This window comes from Marmota monax, unplaced genomic scaffold (assembly GCF_021218885.2).
Source record: "Marmota monax isolate L192 unplaced genomic scaffold, Marmota_monax_Labrador192_F-V1.1 WCK01_AAM20220418_F8-fsc00109, whole genome shotgun sequence".
Classification (NCBI taxonomy): domain Eukaryota; kingdom Metazoa; phylum Chordata; class Mammalia; order Rodentia; family Sciuridae; genus Marmota; species Marmota monax.
The window spans coordinates 6,359,257-6,375,065 of NW_026695229.1; the positions used below are offsets into that span (position 1 = coordinate 6,359,257).

A 15,809-nucleotide genomic window follows, 5' to 3' on the forward strand; every position below is an offset into this window, starting at 1 on the left:
CCTAAATAAATAAATGCATTAATTTTATACAGAGTATAAAAAAATAAATAAGTGAGAATGTAACTAACACACTTTATGAAGCTAGCATAACCATGATATCAAAACTGGAGAAGGTAGGCCTATGAAAAATATGGGTCAAATTCAATATATTTTAAAGTGATGTCAAGTTAAATTAATTTAATGCAATCCCAACCTAAGTTCAAGGAGGATTTTTGTAGAAATCAACAAGCTGATTCTAAAATTGATATAGAAATTCAAAGGGCCTAAAAAACGACTGAAAAATCTTGAAAAATAACAACATAACAACAAAGATGTAAGATTGAATGTATTTGACTTCAAGACTCCCTATGAGGCTAAAATAATCAAGACAGTGAAAAGAGATGCTAGAGATGGAGCTTGGTAGTAAAGCACTTGCCTAGCATGTGCAAGGTCCTAGGTTGGATCCCTAGCACCACAAAATTAAAAAAAAAAAAAAGACAGTGAAATGACAGATAAATAAGTGGAAATCTAGAACATCACTTTTCAATATAATTTTTCTGAGATGATGAAATGCTCTATATCTACAGTGTCTAATATGATATCTACTAATCACATATAGCTAATGAGCATTTGAAATGTGGCTATTTGATTTAATTTTAGTGAATTAAATCTAATTTAAATAGTTGCATATAGCTAGTAGCCACTATACTGAACAGTGCAGAAATAGTCCAGAAAGATACCTAAAAACATAGTGAAATGATTTCCACCAAAGTTGCCAAAAAAACTGGGTAAGTTTATTAAGAAAGAAAGAGAGAGGGAGAGAGAGAGAGAGAGAGAGAGAGAGAGAGAGAGGAGGGAGGGAGGGAGAAGAGCTTCTTAGTTCATTTTCAGTTGCTATAACTTACAAAGAATAAAGGTTTATTCAGCTATATAGTATTGGTGGCTGGGAGAATGAGACTAGTAAGGGCCTTCTTGATGGTTAGGACTTTCTGCAGTCCTGAACAGCACAGAGCATCACATGTTGAGAGGGGCACATGAAAGGGACAGAGCCAAACTGGCTTTTATATTCAACCCTTGCAATAACCTATTACCCCATTAGCTCACGAATTCATTAATCTATGGATGAGAGTTCTGCCCTCTTATAGGTCTCACCTGGTCCCATATCATAATACCTCACAATGGAGAATACAGCATGAGTTTGGGTGGGGACATACAAGCCATAGTGACAGCTATCTCATACCAAACACAAAAATTACCTTGAGATAGATGGTACACATGAACCTAAAAGCTGAACTGTAAACCACAGGATAACACAGGAGACTCTCTTATAATCATATGGTAAAGATTCCTTTGAAAGTACACAAGCAAATTTATGATGGTAGAAACCAGTACAGGAATGGATTTGAAAGGAACTGACCCCAAAGGAGAAGAAGGAGGCTTCCTGAGGTGATGGAATGTTCTATTTCCTTACAGGGTGTGGCTTCCATGGTTGTGTGCATTTTCAAAACTGAGACAGTGACTTAAAGTTATATCTCATTTTTTTTAAATTCTGTTATTGAAAACCTTAAACCAAGGGGGGAAATGAGCAAACAAATATTAATCAAAATAAATTCACTCAAGCAATGTATTCAAAAACAAAATATATCATGACTGTAGATTTTTTTTTAATATTTTATTGTTGGTTGTTCAAAACATTACATAGTTCTTGATATATCATATTTCACACTTTGATTCAAGTGGGTTATGAACTCCCATTTTTACCCCATATACAGATTGCAGAATCACATCAGTTACACATCCATTGATTTACATATTGCCATACTATGACTGTAGATTTTAACCCAGGAATATAAAGACAGTCACTACATGTTCAAATGAAAGACAAAAAAAATAGACATATTAGCTTAATACACACTAGGAGAAATAACATTTTATAATATTCAATACCTATTTGGGATTAATTTTTAAAATAATATCAATTGAAGAACAGTGTTTCCAAAACTTTAGTAAATTATCTCTCTCAAAAACTTACACAATGGAAGTTAGAAAATATTTTAAACCAAGTGCTAATGAAAATATAACATGTAAAAAAAATTTGTGGCACATAATGAAAGTCATTCATAGAAATAAACATGTAAATTAGAAAAAAAAGACTAAAAATTTACAATTTAAGCATCTTCTTCAAAAAGTAAGAAAATAAGCAGCAAGTTTAAAAGGTAGATGGAGTTCAACATAAAAACAAAAACAGAAATTAAATAGAAAATAAACATCCTAAAACAAAAGTTAGTATTTGAAAAGATTAATAAAATTTACAAGTGATTAAGAAAAATAATAAAGATAAAAGTAACCAATATCAAAAAACAAAAGATACAATAAAAGGCTATACAAGAGGCTTTATGCCAATAAATTTGATAATTAGGTAAAATGAACAAATTCCTAGAATCATTCAATTTCCAAAACTGAAATATTATGAAATAGAAAATCTATTTGTCTAATATTTATGAAAACAATTGAATTGATTATTAAATATCCACAAAGAAAATATCAGGTCTGGGTAGCTTTTTTAGGAAATGCTTTCAGAGAGTTTAAAAGCAGAAACACTTTCCAATTAGTTTTATGAGGACAACATAATCCTGAAAACCAAAACCTGGGGAAAAAAAAACATTAAAAGAGTTAACAGCCAGGTGCGGTGGTGCACACCTATAGTCTCAGCTACCCGGAGGTGAGACAGGAGGATCGCTTGACCACAGGAGTTCAACACCAGTCCCAGCAACACACTGAGACCCTGTCTCAAAACAAGACAAAAACATTCCAACTTTATTCATAAGCACAAATTCAAAAATTCCAAATGAAATATTAGTAAATCAAGCAAAAGTGATACACGAGCACAAGCGTACGCGCGCACATACATACACGTAAACAGAGCATCAAGGAATAAGTTGATGCCTAAAATGTTGGTTCTATATACTAAAAATCAATGGTTTGTGTCTGAAATGTCTCCCAAAGGCCCATGTGTCAAAGGCGTGGTCCCCAGCTGTGGTGCTAACAGGTGGTGGCGGAACCTTTGAGAGATGGAGATTAGTGAAAGGAAATTAGGTCACTGGGGGTGTTCACTTGAAAGGGATATTGGTACCTCAGCCCCTTCCCCTCTATTTTTGCTTCCAGGATGTCGTAAAGTGAATAGGCCTCCCCACCTCTCACTCTCACCATGACATACTACATCCCCAAGTGGATCAAAGCAACAGAGTCAAGCAACTGTGGACCTCTGAAACCATGAAACCATGAGCCAAAATACCTTCATCCTTTTTTCTTTTTTCTTTTTTCGGTGGTGGTGGCGATTGAACCCAGAACCTTGTGCACACTAGGCAAGTTCTCTTATCCCTGAACTACATACCCAGCCCCTGTTCAGCTTTTGTTTTTAATTTTTTTTTTTTAATTTTGAAACAGGGTCTCACTAAGTTACCCGGGCTGACCTCAAAGTTATGATCCTCCTCCCTCTGACTCCTGAGTAGCTGGGATCACAGGCGTGTGCCACCATGCCCATTTCTATCCTCCTTTTAAGTTGTTTATGAAGGTATTTTGTCACAGTGATGATGCAAAGCTGACTAACATGTTCACGGTAATAATATAACAGACAAGAATAATTTTGTGAGCATGATCATGTTAATAGAAACAATCATTTAGTAAAATTCAACATCTGTTTATAATTTTTTAAAAGAAACTTCCTTCATCTAATTAAAACAAAAGTATGTACAAGAAATGAACCACGGGGCTGGGATTGTGGCTCAGCGGTGGATTGTGGCTCAGCCTAGCATGGGCGGGACCCAGGTTTGATCCTCAGCACCACATAAAAATAAAGGTATTGTGTTGTGTCCATCTACACCTAAAAAATAAATATTAAAAAAAATTTTTAAAAAGAAATGAACCACAAATGTAAAACATAGCAATGAAATATTTAAATGCTTCTCTCTGAATTTGGGAAAAGGACAAGGATGCCTGCTATCACCACTTCTATTCAACTTTTTAATCAAGGTCTTAGCCAATGCAATAACAACCCAGAGCTTTTTAATACAACTTTATTAATTTCCATCTCTTTCTTCCACTAAAAATATTGATTCACACAAAAGATTCATTTATTTGTATTTCCTAAACTATACATGAAATACTTTCAGACCACCAATTCTAATTAAATACTGTTAAAAATTAAATTACTAAGAAAATTTCAAATTTCTTTTTCTATACTTTACCTTAAAATAAAAACCTCAGGATAGGCTCCATGGCATGCTCCCAGCAACCAGGAGACTGAGACAGGAGGATCAAGAGTTCAAGACTAGCCTCAGCAATTTAGTGAGGTCCTAAGCAACTTAGTAAGAACCTGTCTCAAAATATTTTTTTAAAGGGGCCTGGGGGGCTGAGGTTGTCCCTTAATGGTGGAGAGTTTCCTAGAACATGTGAGGCACAGGGTTTGATCATCAGCACCACATAAAAATAAATAAATAAAATAATGGCATTGTGTCCATCTATAACTAAAAATATTTTCAAAAAGAGGGGGAAGTTCTGGGGATGTGATTTAGTGGTAAAGTACCACTGAGTGAAATCTCCAGTACCAATAAAATAAAGTAAAATAAAATAAATAAAACCCTCTAGCTATGGACCATGTTCAAACTTTTACTTGAAATAATTATTTTTTCTGTGTATTTTGTCCTCTTCATATGCAGTTAGGTTACAGTTATATTGTTATATAGTTATATTGCCCTCTTCATATGCAGTTAGGACATTTGTTTCTGTTTGTATTTAATTATAACAGATCCCTTCCTCTCTTCTCCATGCTAGTTCTTTCTCTGACTTTTGAAAGCTTTTTTTCCCCCTTTCTTTTTTCTTTTTTAAGTGCTGAGGATTCAGCCCAGGGTCTTATAGGTGACAGGCAAATGTTCCACTATTGAGCTACACCCCCAGCCCTATTCTTATTGTCTTAATTTCCCTTTGTCTTACACAAAAGGTAGCACTCCATTCCATCCTGCATCTTGCTTGTTTTCTTGAACAGTATGTAACAAATTAAATTACCTTTTTAAACTGAATTTTCACTCTTATTCCCATTCCATCTTTTGCTTGAGTCAAAATAAATTTGAACTTTTCACCTTCTAAGATCTTTAAAGTTCTCAAACTGAAAGTCTACTCACACAGAACATAATATGCACCTTTATTGTCAAATGTGGGATTTACTGTGGGGTTTTGTTTTGCTTTATAATCTGGGATTATGGTTTGGATTATATTCAAGGTTTGTTTTCCTGTTTAATGAGCTGTATTCTATTGTTCAGGAAAATCTCTCATTTACAGCCTAACTCTCCAGGATCAGGAAAGATGGCTCCAGAGGTTTATTTAAGGGGGTACATCAAAGGAAGGGGTAAGGTTCAAGGGCGGAGTCTTGCTTCCTGATGTCTTGCAGTCAGCAGGTTAATTAGCATCTTAGCAGGTCATACCCATTTCAAGTGTGTGGACATGGCAGAGAGGAATAGAAATTCACAATATGTCAGGGCAGTTAATAAGAGGAAACGTCCACCGGTTATTCCCAGAAACCAGATGTTCCTGTCCACTAGGCTCGATGCCGGCTGTAGGTCTGTGTCTAGATTCAGTGTTTTGCCTGTGAATATCCAGTTGTTGTAGCACTATTTGTTGAAAACACTGTCTTTTCTTCATTGTATTGCTTTGCTTCTTTATCAAAGATCAATCACCTATATTTGTGGGGGTCTATTTCTGTACTCTTTTCTGTTCCATTGTTTTTTTAAAATATTTACTCTTAAGTTTTAGGTGAATACAATATCTTTATTTTATATTTATGTGGTGCTGAGGATCGAACCCAGTGCCTCATACATGCTAGGTGAGCGCTCTACCACTGAGCCACAACCCCAGTCCCTCCATTGTTTTCTGTTTTTTTTCATCAATACCACACTATCTTGATAACTGTAGCTCTATAGTAAGTTTTGAAGTGACAATCCTTCAAATTTATTCTCCTTCAAAATTGCATTGACTGTTCTGAGTCTTTTGCCTCTCCTTGTACACTTGAGAATTTGTTTGTTGATAGCTATGAAATAAATTGCTGGGATTTTGACAGGATTGTATTCAATCTACAGATTGACATGGTGTTATTCTGAAGCCCTCAAGAAAATACAAAAAGTATTAAAAACAATGCCTAGAACACATTAGAGATTTAATAAGTACCATTTGTTATTTCTGACTATTATTTCTTAAATAGGAAACAGAATTTAAGAATTAAAACATTCTTGTGTTAAAGCCAGTAAAATCCAGTGCAAGACCATTACTTATCCTGTCACCATAATCTTTGCAGAATATAAAAAGACTGACCTTTACTTTCCTCTCATTTCCCAAGGGAGATAATCAGAAACAATTTCCCAAGCATACCCATGAATCTTGTTTTCTAATCTGGTAGACAGACTTCAGAATCGTAAATTGTAAAAACCAACCCTGAAGTCCACTATATGGTTGATTTTTTTCCCTTTTATTTTGTAGAGTTCATGTGGGTATTTCCATAAGCATCTCTTTCTCAACTATTTAAAAAAGTTAGGAGAGAAATTCTATGCTGTTGGTACTTCATTAGAGATTTAGACTCTTTTCATGATGCCCTTGCCCTTTTATGCAAAGATTTGGCATAACAATAAATCAATACTTCAAACGTTAGTGACAATAAGATACCAATAATTGAATATTTTCATCCAATCCAAAGTCATCCACATTTTCTCTCTTTGCTCTTCTTTAACTATTTTCATTGTACAGCAAAAATTTCAGAAAATTTTATTCAATTCATGAAAATATTTCTTATACTTTTCACTTACATGATGGTTAATTTTGGTTGTCAACTTGACCAAATTGAGGAACACCTAGGAAATTAGTAAAGCACACTTCTGGAGGTGTCTGTGAGGATGTTTCCAGAGAAGATTGACATGTGTTTCAGTGAACCAAGAGTGGAAGACCCATTCCAAACTTGGGTGGCACTATCCAATAGGCTGGGGAGCTGGATGGAATGAAATATCAGGGAAGAAGGAGGAAGTCTGTCCACGGGCATGTGCAACCCTTCTTGAGCAGGTGTGTGTTTGTTTTTTTTTTTTTGCTGTGGACATCAGACTCCAGATACTTTAGCTGTTGAATGAAGACTTGCACCAGTGGCTCTCTAAGGGGCCTTCAGGCCTCTAACCTCAGATTGGGGTGCATCATTTGTACCCTTTGTTCCAAGGCTTCTGGCATCTTGGAGTAAGCAGCAACAAACTTCCCGAGCTCTCCAGACTGCAGCCAGCCATTGTGGGAGTATTCAGTCTCTATCATGTGAACCAATATTAAAAAAAAAAATCCCTCTTATATTTATGCTATTGGTTCTGCTTCTCTGGAGAACAGTGACTAATACAATATATTAAGATTTCTTTTAATCAGTAAGCATCTCACAATGTGGGAGGTTATGTGGGAGGTTTTAATTTGGGAACTGAGTCACACATTCATCAATCTTTTCAAAGCATGTAGGCTTATCATTTCCTTGGATCCCAGGACATTGACCAAGAGCTATGGTTTGACATGGCATAGCTGTTTGGCTTATTGTTCGCTCAGATCACTGTGACTTCAAATCCTGACACTCAGATGTGTCAGGGAATTTTTATTTCATTTCGGAACAACTCTCACCAGTTATTGTATATAGCTCTGATAAAAGAATTGTCATTCTTTCAAATGTCATCTTTGTTTAGAAAGGTTAAATGACAAGGGTAACAGAGAAGAGATGACCACAGTGAGCTGCTCCTTTCTAAGCTAAATGCTGAAAAACAGTCACTGAAAGATAAAAGTCCAGTCTTATATTTGACCTAAATGCTAACTTTGGCATGGGAATGTGAAGGAAAAAAATCAACTTTTTTTTTTCTCTGACAGCAGATGTTAAAAGAAATGATGTTGTTTAGTTGAACTGTTGACCTCAAAGTCATGCTTATCCTTGAAGGGCTGAGATCTGTACCTTGTACATAATTTCCCAGGAGAGTGCTCTGATGTTTTAAAACAACAGAGGTTTAGACATAAGGCAAGCTTCAACTTGAAATGATGTGGGGCAGAGAGGGTATGGCTTAAGCCCTGATTAGTAAATGGAGAAATAGCGAGTAGCTAGATTGGGTGTGAGTTGTGTTTCAAATAATCATACTCCATTCCTGGCTGTGTTTATATATAAATAAATACAGTATTTACGTGGGGGGAAAAAAGCTTTAAATTTTTTTGGTTCAATTATCCAAATATTTAAATTATTTAATTTTTTTGTTCAATTACAAAAGTAAAGTATAATCATTTAAGGACATTTGGAAAGTACAGAAAATTGCTCAACAAAAGTCAGGTCATGGGCTGTGGCTGTAGCTCAGTGGGAGAGCACTTACCTAGCCTGTGTGAGGCACTGGGTTCCATCCTCAGCACCACATAAAAATAAATAAATAAATAAAGGTATTGTGTTCATCTACAACTAAAAAAACAAAAAAGGTAACTTAAAGAGAATCACTGAGTGATATAAGTCCTTGTCATCTCTTTAAAGTGCACTTTTAAAATTATAATACAAAGTACAAATAATTTCAAATTGTTCTTTTTTATAGTTATCATTGCAGAACAAGTATTATATAGTCTAGTGTTCTTAAATACCTGTAAAAGTGTTGTATAATATTTTATCAGGTAAAATAAATCATAATTCATCTGACAATTACCTACCTAGGACACAGTTAAGAGTTGCATATTTAATCACATTTATACATCAATATTTATGAAGTGTCACTTATACACATTGAAGATACAGAAATAAGTGGCTCCTGTCGTATCTAACTGGGAAGAGTGGAACAAATATACTTAGAATGCAATTAGATAAACTCAAGTTGATAAGGAAGCAAGTGGGCCAGGTAAACTGCTAGAACCAGGTAGTGTCCTAAAGAAAGTGATATCTAATTTTTTGGAAAAGTGCAGGAAAATATAGATCAGAACAAAAGAAGGAAATAAAAAGCACTTGTGTTCTTATTCTTCCAGTATTTCCTTCCATTATCACTCAAATTAGACATTGAATCACCCTAAAAATCTTTGCAGATTTTACTGGCAAAAAATGATTAATTTATATTTCCTTATTGCTGGCATATTTCAGTATTTTATGTGGATTTATTATATTTGTCTTTTTAAAAATTGTTTTATATTTTCCTTGAATGATTTCTAATACAGTTTTGGCATACCTCTGATTATATGATCTTTATTTAGGATATAATTTTGTCTATAACGCAAAAGTAGATTTTGCAAATATTTTCCCAGTTTGTCTACTTTTTAATTTGATACATAACATTTTTTGATATGCAAGAATTTTGTATTGTTAGATAGTCAAATATGTCTCTTGGAGTTTTTTCCCACTGCTCTACCTTTTATAAATTACTGCTCTCAGAAATCAGCTAGTTGTTATTTCTTTTCAGATTTTAAGAATGTATTTTTATATTTAATAATTTTATAGGATTTGAGACCTGTTTTTTAGTTTCTTGTATATTTCAACTCTATTTCAAAACCACTTTGTTATGTTGGGCATTCTTATTTCATGATATATTTTAGTACCTATTAGTTCTCTCTTTTCAAACTTTCTTTTCCAAATTTTTCTACCTATTTTCATTTGAACATTCTTTGTGATAAACTTTGGGATAATTTTAACCAGAACTCTAATACAAAGGACTTAAAGTTGGCATACTACACTGACGCAGCCACTTCAACATTTACAGCAGTTCAATTCACAATAGGCAAGCTATGAAAACAAGGAAGGTGTCCTTCAACAAATGAATGGATAAAGAAAATGTGGTATATATACACAAAGGAATATTACTCAGCCATAAAAAGAATTAAATTGTAGTATTCTGCCAGTTAATGAATAAAACTGGAGAATATCATGCTAAGTGAAATAAGCCAGTTCCCCTTCCCCCCCAAAAAAGGCAGAATGTTCTCTCTGATATGTGGATGCTAACCCCACAAAAAGGGAGGGGAGGATTACAAGTTCACTGGACTAGACAACAGGGAATGAAGGGAAGAGAAAGGGAATGGAAAAGACAGTAGAGTGTGGCTGGGAGTGTGGCTCAGTGGTGGAGTGTTCGCCTAGCACACGTAAGACACTGGGTTTGATCCTCAGCAACACATTTTTAAAATAAAATAAAGGTATATGAATATATATATAAATATATATAAAAAACCATATATATATGTTATTTTTAAGTTCTACCTTAAAAAAAAGAGAAGACAGTAGAACAAATTGGACATATCTTTCCTATCCTTATATATGGATACTGACCAATGTAACTCCACATTGTATACAAACACAATAATGAGATTCTAATTGGAACAAGTTATACTATGTACATATAATATGTCAAAATACACTCTACTTTCATATATATCTAGGAAGAACAAATAAAATAAATAAATAAAATTATTAATTAGAAAAAAAAGAACTCCAAAAATTCTCTTGGGGGTTTATCAGAATTTTGCTAAGTTGGGGCTGGGGTTGTGGCTCAGTGGTAAAGTACTTGCCTAGCATGCGTGAGGCACTGAGTTCAATCCCCAGCACCACATAAAAATAAACAAAATAAACACATTCTGTCCACTTACAGCTAAAAAAATATATTTAAAAAAAGAATTTTGCTAAGTTTATTGACTGATTAGCAAAGAATTACAGAATCTATTTTTTTCATTCAAGAACATATCATGTATATCCATTTTTTGAAGTCTTCTCTTATGTCTCTTAGAATATTTATGTCTTTCAAAATGAAATGTAGGCTTTCTGCATTTTTTGTTAGGGTTGTTACTACATACTTCATTCAATTGAATTGTTTCATTCAATTGCAAATGGAGTAATCTCCCTATTCTCTTTCATGCCTCATATTGCTTTACATAAGAGTGCTGTTGATCTATTTTAAATTTAATTGTCTTTGTAAAATTTATTAATTTTCATCCTTTCCAGTTGACCCTTTGGATATTCTAGATGAGTACTTGAATTGCAGACATTTAACAATCTGTTCCTTCCTGACCATTTAAACTCTTCCTTTCCAATACTAATGCCACTTTAGTCTTATTACATTATTTAGGTTCTCTGCTGAACACTGAATAGAAGTGGTAAGAGCTGGTGTCTTTACTATGCCCAGATTCCAAGAGTAATTCTTCTGTAGGTTTTGAGAGAGATCTTACTAAGTTTGGGAAATATTTTTCTCTTTCTAGGTTGTTAATTTTTAAAATTAATCATGAATGGGCATCAAATAGTATACAATGTTGTTCCAATATTTTTATCATCATAGATGAGAAGCAAATTAATTAATTTTCAGCATTTGTGATTTTATAGGGCTTCTGACTGTGGTTGTTATATATCAAAATGATAGGTAACATTTTGTTTCTTGATTAATTCCACCAAAATTATAGAATAGATTTTATAGAATTTTAATCCTTTAAAATTGTTGAGATATGCTTTATGAGCCAGTATATGATCAATAAATATTCTCCTTACATCAAAAGAAAATGTATTCTGCAGTGTTGTGTATATATGTATGTGTGTATTTCAGTTATGTCAGTTTTCTTGATTGTATTGTTCAAAACTTGTATATCCTTCCTATTTTTGTCTTCTTGTTCTATCATTTACAGAGAGGGTAAGTTACCAGTACAAAAAAAAAAAAAACAAAACTAGGTTTGGAGTGTGGATTTGTATATTTCTTCTTTTAGTCCTGTATTTTGGGTTTGTATATTTCAGTGCTATACTTTTAAGATTATACAAATTTATAATTATTACAATGTTTGGGGGTTGATGCTTTCATCACAAAGAATTTTTATTTCTAATAATAATTCTTGCTTTAAAATTTACTTTGTCAGACTGGGGATGTGGCTCAGCTGTAGAGCACTCACCTAGCACGTGTGAGGCCCTGGGTTTGATCCTTAGTACCAAATAAAATAAAGGTATTGTGTCCAACTACAACTAAAAAATAAAATATTTTTTAAAAATTCACTTTGTCTTATATTTTTATAGCTATAGCAGCTTTCAATTAGGTACCATTCATATTACATAATTCTTTGCATTCTTTTTATTTCAACATTTATATTGCCTTTAAAGGTGTCTCTTAGAAGCAACATTATAGTTGAGATTATTTTTTAATGTTATGTACAAACTTTGACTTTTAATTGGGAGATACATAGATTCCATTTATATTTAATGTTATTGTAATTTTTAAAACTTTAAATTTGCCATCTGTTTATGTTAGTCAATTCCTTATCTGTTTATTTCTTGCTCCTTTGGATGAAATATTTTCATTATTTTATTTGACATCTTATTAGCTTGTTATTCATTTTTCTATTATTTTAACTCTTACTCTAGAGATTATAATTTTCATTCTTGATTATTAAAAGTAAATATTTTTCTCAATTCTCACACAATGCTAGAACATTTTAATTCCAATTACTCTTTTCTACTTTTTGTTCTATTATTGTGTATATTTTAGTTCTCTGATTTAAACCCCACATGACATTATTTTGTCCTTTCATATGTTTAATATTTATTCATATCTGGCCACGTATCAACCCTTTTTATTTTTCCTTATTCCTTTAGGTATCTCTATGATTTCATTTCTTGGATCTTTCTTTCCCTTAACCCAGAGTCAGCTTTGGAACTTCCAGATGCTCAACAGGTGCTCAACACAGCTGACACAGTCGGTCCTCCTAACCAAAGGGAGGCGCTGTGCATTGCCTTCGTGCCGCCCAGACAGCCGGTCAGGCTGCACCTTCTCTTTCTCGGCTGCAGAGGGCGCGCGTGAGGCATCGGGCGCTCAGGACCCCACGGGAGATCGTCGAGGGGCGGGGCCTGTGCGGTGGGCGAGGCCTGCGAGAGGGGCAGGGTCGGGTGCGGGGCGGAGCTGACCGGACCCTGCCGGCCGCAGTCCGAGCTCCTCATCGGCTAGAGCGTGTATCTTAAGACTCCACGGACCGCCACGAGGCAGCCGAAGGCGGGCCCGTTACCCGCCGGCTACCGGGAGCGAGCTGAGCGGCAGAAAAGGAAGAACGCCCGAGCACCATGATCCCTCTGGAGAAGCCGGGCAGCGGCGGCTCCTCCTTGGCTGCCACCTCAGGCTCGGGCCCGGCGAGTCGGAGTCAGAGCGCGCCGCGCCGGCTGCCGCCGCCCCAAACCCGCGGGCTGCTGACAGAGATCCGCGCTGCCGTGCGCACTGAGCCTTTCCAGGACGGCTACACCTTGAGCCCTGGCCGAGAGCTGGGCAGGTAAGGGCTGGAGGGGGGCCGGGGAGCGGGACGACCTCGGCCGGGCGCAGAGCCTCCAGGTACTCGCCGATAAGTACCGCGGCTGGAGGTGGCGTTAGGCACCGATAACGCGCTTGGTGACTTGGCACAAACTTAGGGGCTGGCGGCGACTAGGGCGGCAGAGTCGCTGCCCTCCGCAGAGCCGGTGTGAGCTCCGGGAGCGAGTGGTTTTGACTAGCAGCTGGCCATTGGAGCAAAGTACCAAAGAGCGAGGATTCGTTGCCTCTGGTTACCGCGAACCTTGACGCCTACCTCTGCTCACGCCTTTTCACCATCTGTAATAACTTAAATGGTAATTTAGCGAGATTAGTGTGTGAACCACACTGCAGATCTGAAATAAAAACTAGAGGCTTATGAAGTCAGCTTTGGTTTTGCCTTTAGACTTTTCCGGATTTCTCCACCGCTCTCTGTGGCCTTCATGAACTGCAGCATCAGTTGTGACAGCTTCCTTTGCACCGGTTGCTGTGTTAACTTCAGCCGCCTTCTGCTGCCTTCATCGTTTTCCTTTTCGTGGTTGGTTTTGTGCTTTTTTTTTTCTAAAATATTTCGGTAATTCAGATAAGTTTCATCTGTAGGGTCTTGGCCCTTTTATCACTCTTTCTACTTTTCTGTGAGCCGGCTCTTGCCTGCCCCGCTCTTTATGGGGGTTAGGAAGAGCTTAGATTTCTTTTTTCCTTTCCTTTTTTTTTTTTTAATTGTTAAAGCGAAGCCTGTTTGGATGCTTTACATTTTGTTTGTTTAAGAAGAGTGATATAGCGATTTCTATGGGGTTCTTGAGACTCTTCTTTTGAGAACAGTTTAGAGAAGTTGTTGGAGGTCAGACCTGAGTTCATATCCTTGCCCTTCCTCATGAGTTTGCCTTTGGGTGGATGACTTAAGACTCCTAGGCCTCACTTTTCTCATCAATAAACCGGAATAACGACAGTACTTACCTCATGGAGATGTTGTGAAGATACAGTGCCTGGAAAGTGCATACCACTGGACCTGGCACATAGCGTTCATGTTCACCTTTATTGCAAGCCTGTGAATGGTTGCAAAATACCTCCATGTTGTAATGGGAAAGGCCCTGACAGTTAGGATAGCCTTCAGCTGGGGTCTTGGAAAAGGAATTGGTCACAAATTATAAAAAAGGCACAGCTTTACAAATATTAAGATAACTTTTCAGAATATTTTTTCGCTGGGCGCGGGCCTTAACATCTTACATATTCCCAGTGTTAACAAAAGGAAAATACCTTTCAGGAACAAATTTTCTTTCACTGTGCTAGACACTAATTAACTGGTTCAGTGTACACTATAATTATGATACTAAGAGAACAGCTACTGGCTGAGCGAGGTATTTCTAATTTATTGAAATTCCATACAATCTGAAGTAACCTCAATAACATAAAAAAAAAAACTAAATTTTCCATTATTGACATGAGTTGTCTGCAAATGCTTAAGATGTCAAGCAATGTCTTGTACATTTAATAACAAATAATTTAATCTTAAAAACTGATGTGCACCCTATCAGGTGTCATGGAACTAATTCCTCCAGGAATGTTTCTTTCAATTTTTGTTTTAAGCCCTATTATAAAATCAGATTGCCTCCAAGGGTTTTTTATTTTAGGTTGTGATGACTTCTGCTTACTTTTGCTTATATAGGTGTGTATATTTCTTTTTTTCTTTTTCGTAGTTGTAGATGACCAGCATGCCTTTATTTTGTTTGTTTATATGTGGTGCTAAGGATCGAACCCAGTGCCGCACATTTGCTAGGCAAGCACTCTGCCACTGAGCTACAGCCCCAGCCCCTGTGTATTTCTTTATAAAAGGAATAAATCCTGAAGCAGCAGAAAAGTGCACTTGACATAAGAGCCTAAAACTGAAATACTTAGACATAGATACTTGACAGAAGATCTTAAAACTGAAAACTACAATTAATTTATTTTTTTCTTTTTGGTCCCCTTTTTCATCTTGAAGTTTAATGTAACAGTTAAGAATATGGGCTTTGGAGTCAGTCAGTCTGGGATGGAATCTTGGCTTTTTTATTAGTTACGTAGACTTGAGTATATTACCTAATCATTGATTGCCTCATAGAGTTGTTGAGAATTAAATAAAACACGTCTATAGCCTTAAGGCTGTGCTTAGCTTAGGGAAAACACTCAATGAATGTAATTCACTGTGTAACTCAATAAACGTTACTATTCTTAATGTAACCAACAAAAAAATAAGAAAACCTGCACAACTGCAAAATATGCCTGTGTCTGGCAAAAATAATGAACTCTTGCTACAAAGGGCATAGGAATTGTTTATAAGTCTCCGGAGGTAGAAGTTCTGCTTTGTGTTATAAGCAGTCCTTGTTTAAGGTTCATAAATTTTGTCAGTAGATTGTGGTTTTAATATGTTGAATGTGTTTATGCATGACCTTTTTCCTGACAGGATAGAAAACTTGTCTATTTTTCCAACTGTTAACTCTGGTTGCATTTCTGATATATAACTAATTGGTCTCATGCTGATATGTAACT

At 35.8% G+C, this 15,809-nt stretch overlaps 1 protein-coding gene across 7 annotated transcripts in view; it reads left to right on the forward strand.

Annotated features, from left to right (window-relative positions):
• The first annotated feature begins 12,912 nt into the window (after positions 1-12,912).
• Stk17a (serine/threonine kinase 17a) overlaps positions 12,913-15,809 on the forward strand; it is a 47,754-nt gene continuing 44,857 nt past the window's right edge. For all 7 annotated transcript variants that reach the window (XR_009226085.1, XR_009226086.1, XR_009226087.1 and 4 more), the window contains exon 1: positions 12,913-13,269. Coding sequence is in view for 1 of the 7 variants with exons in the window: in XM_046437860.2 (XP_046293816.1) it covers positions 13,067-13,269 (203 nt within the window). In the remaining 6 variants the exon portion in view is untranslated. The remainder of the gene's footprint in view (positions 13,270-15,809) is intronic.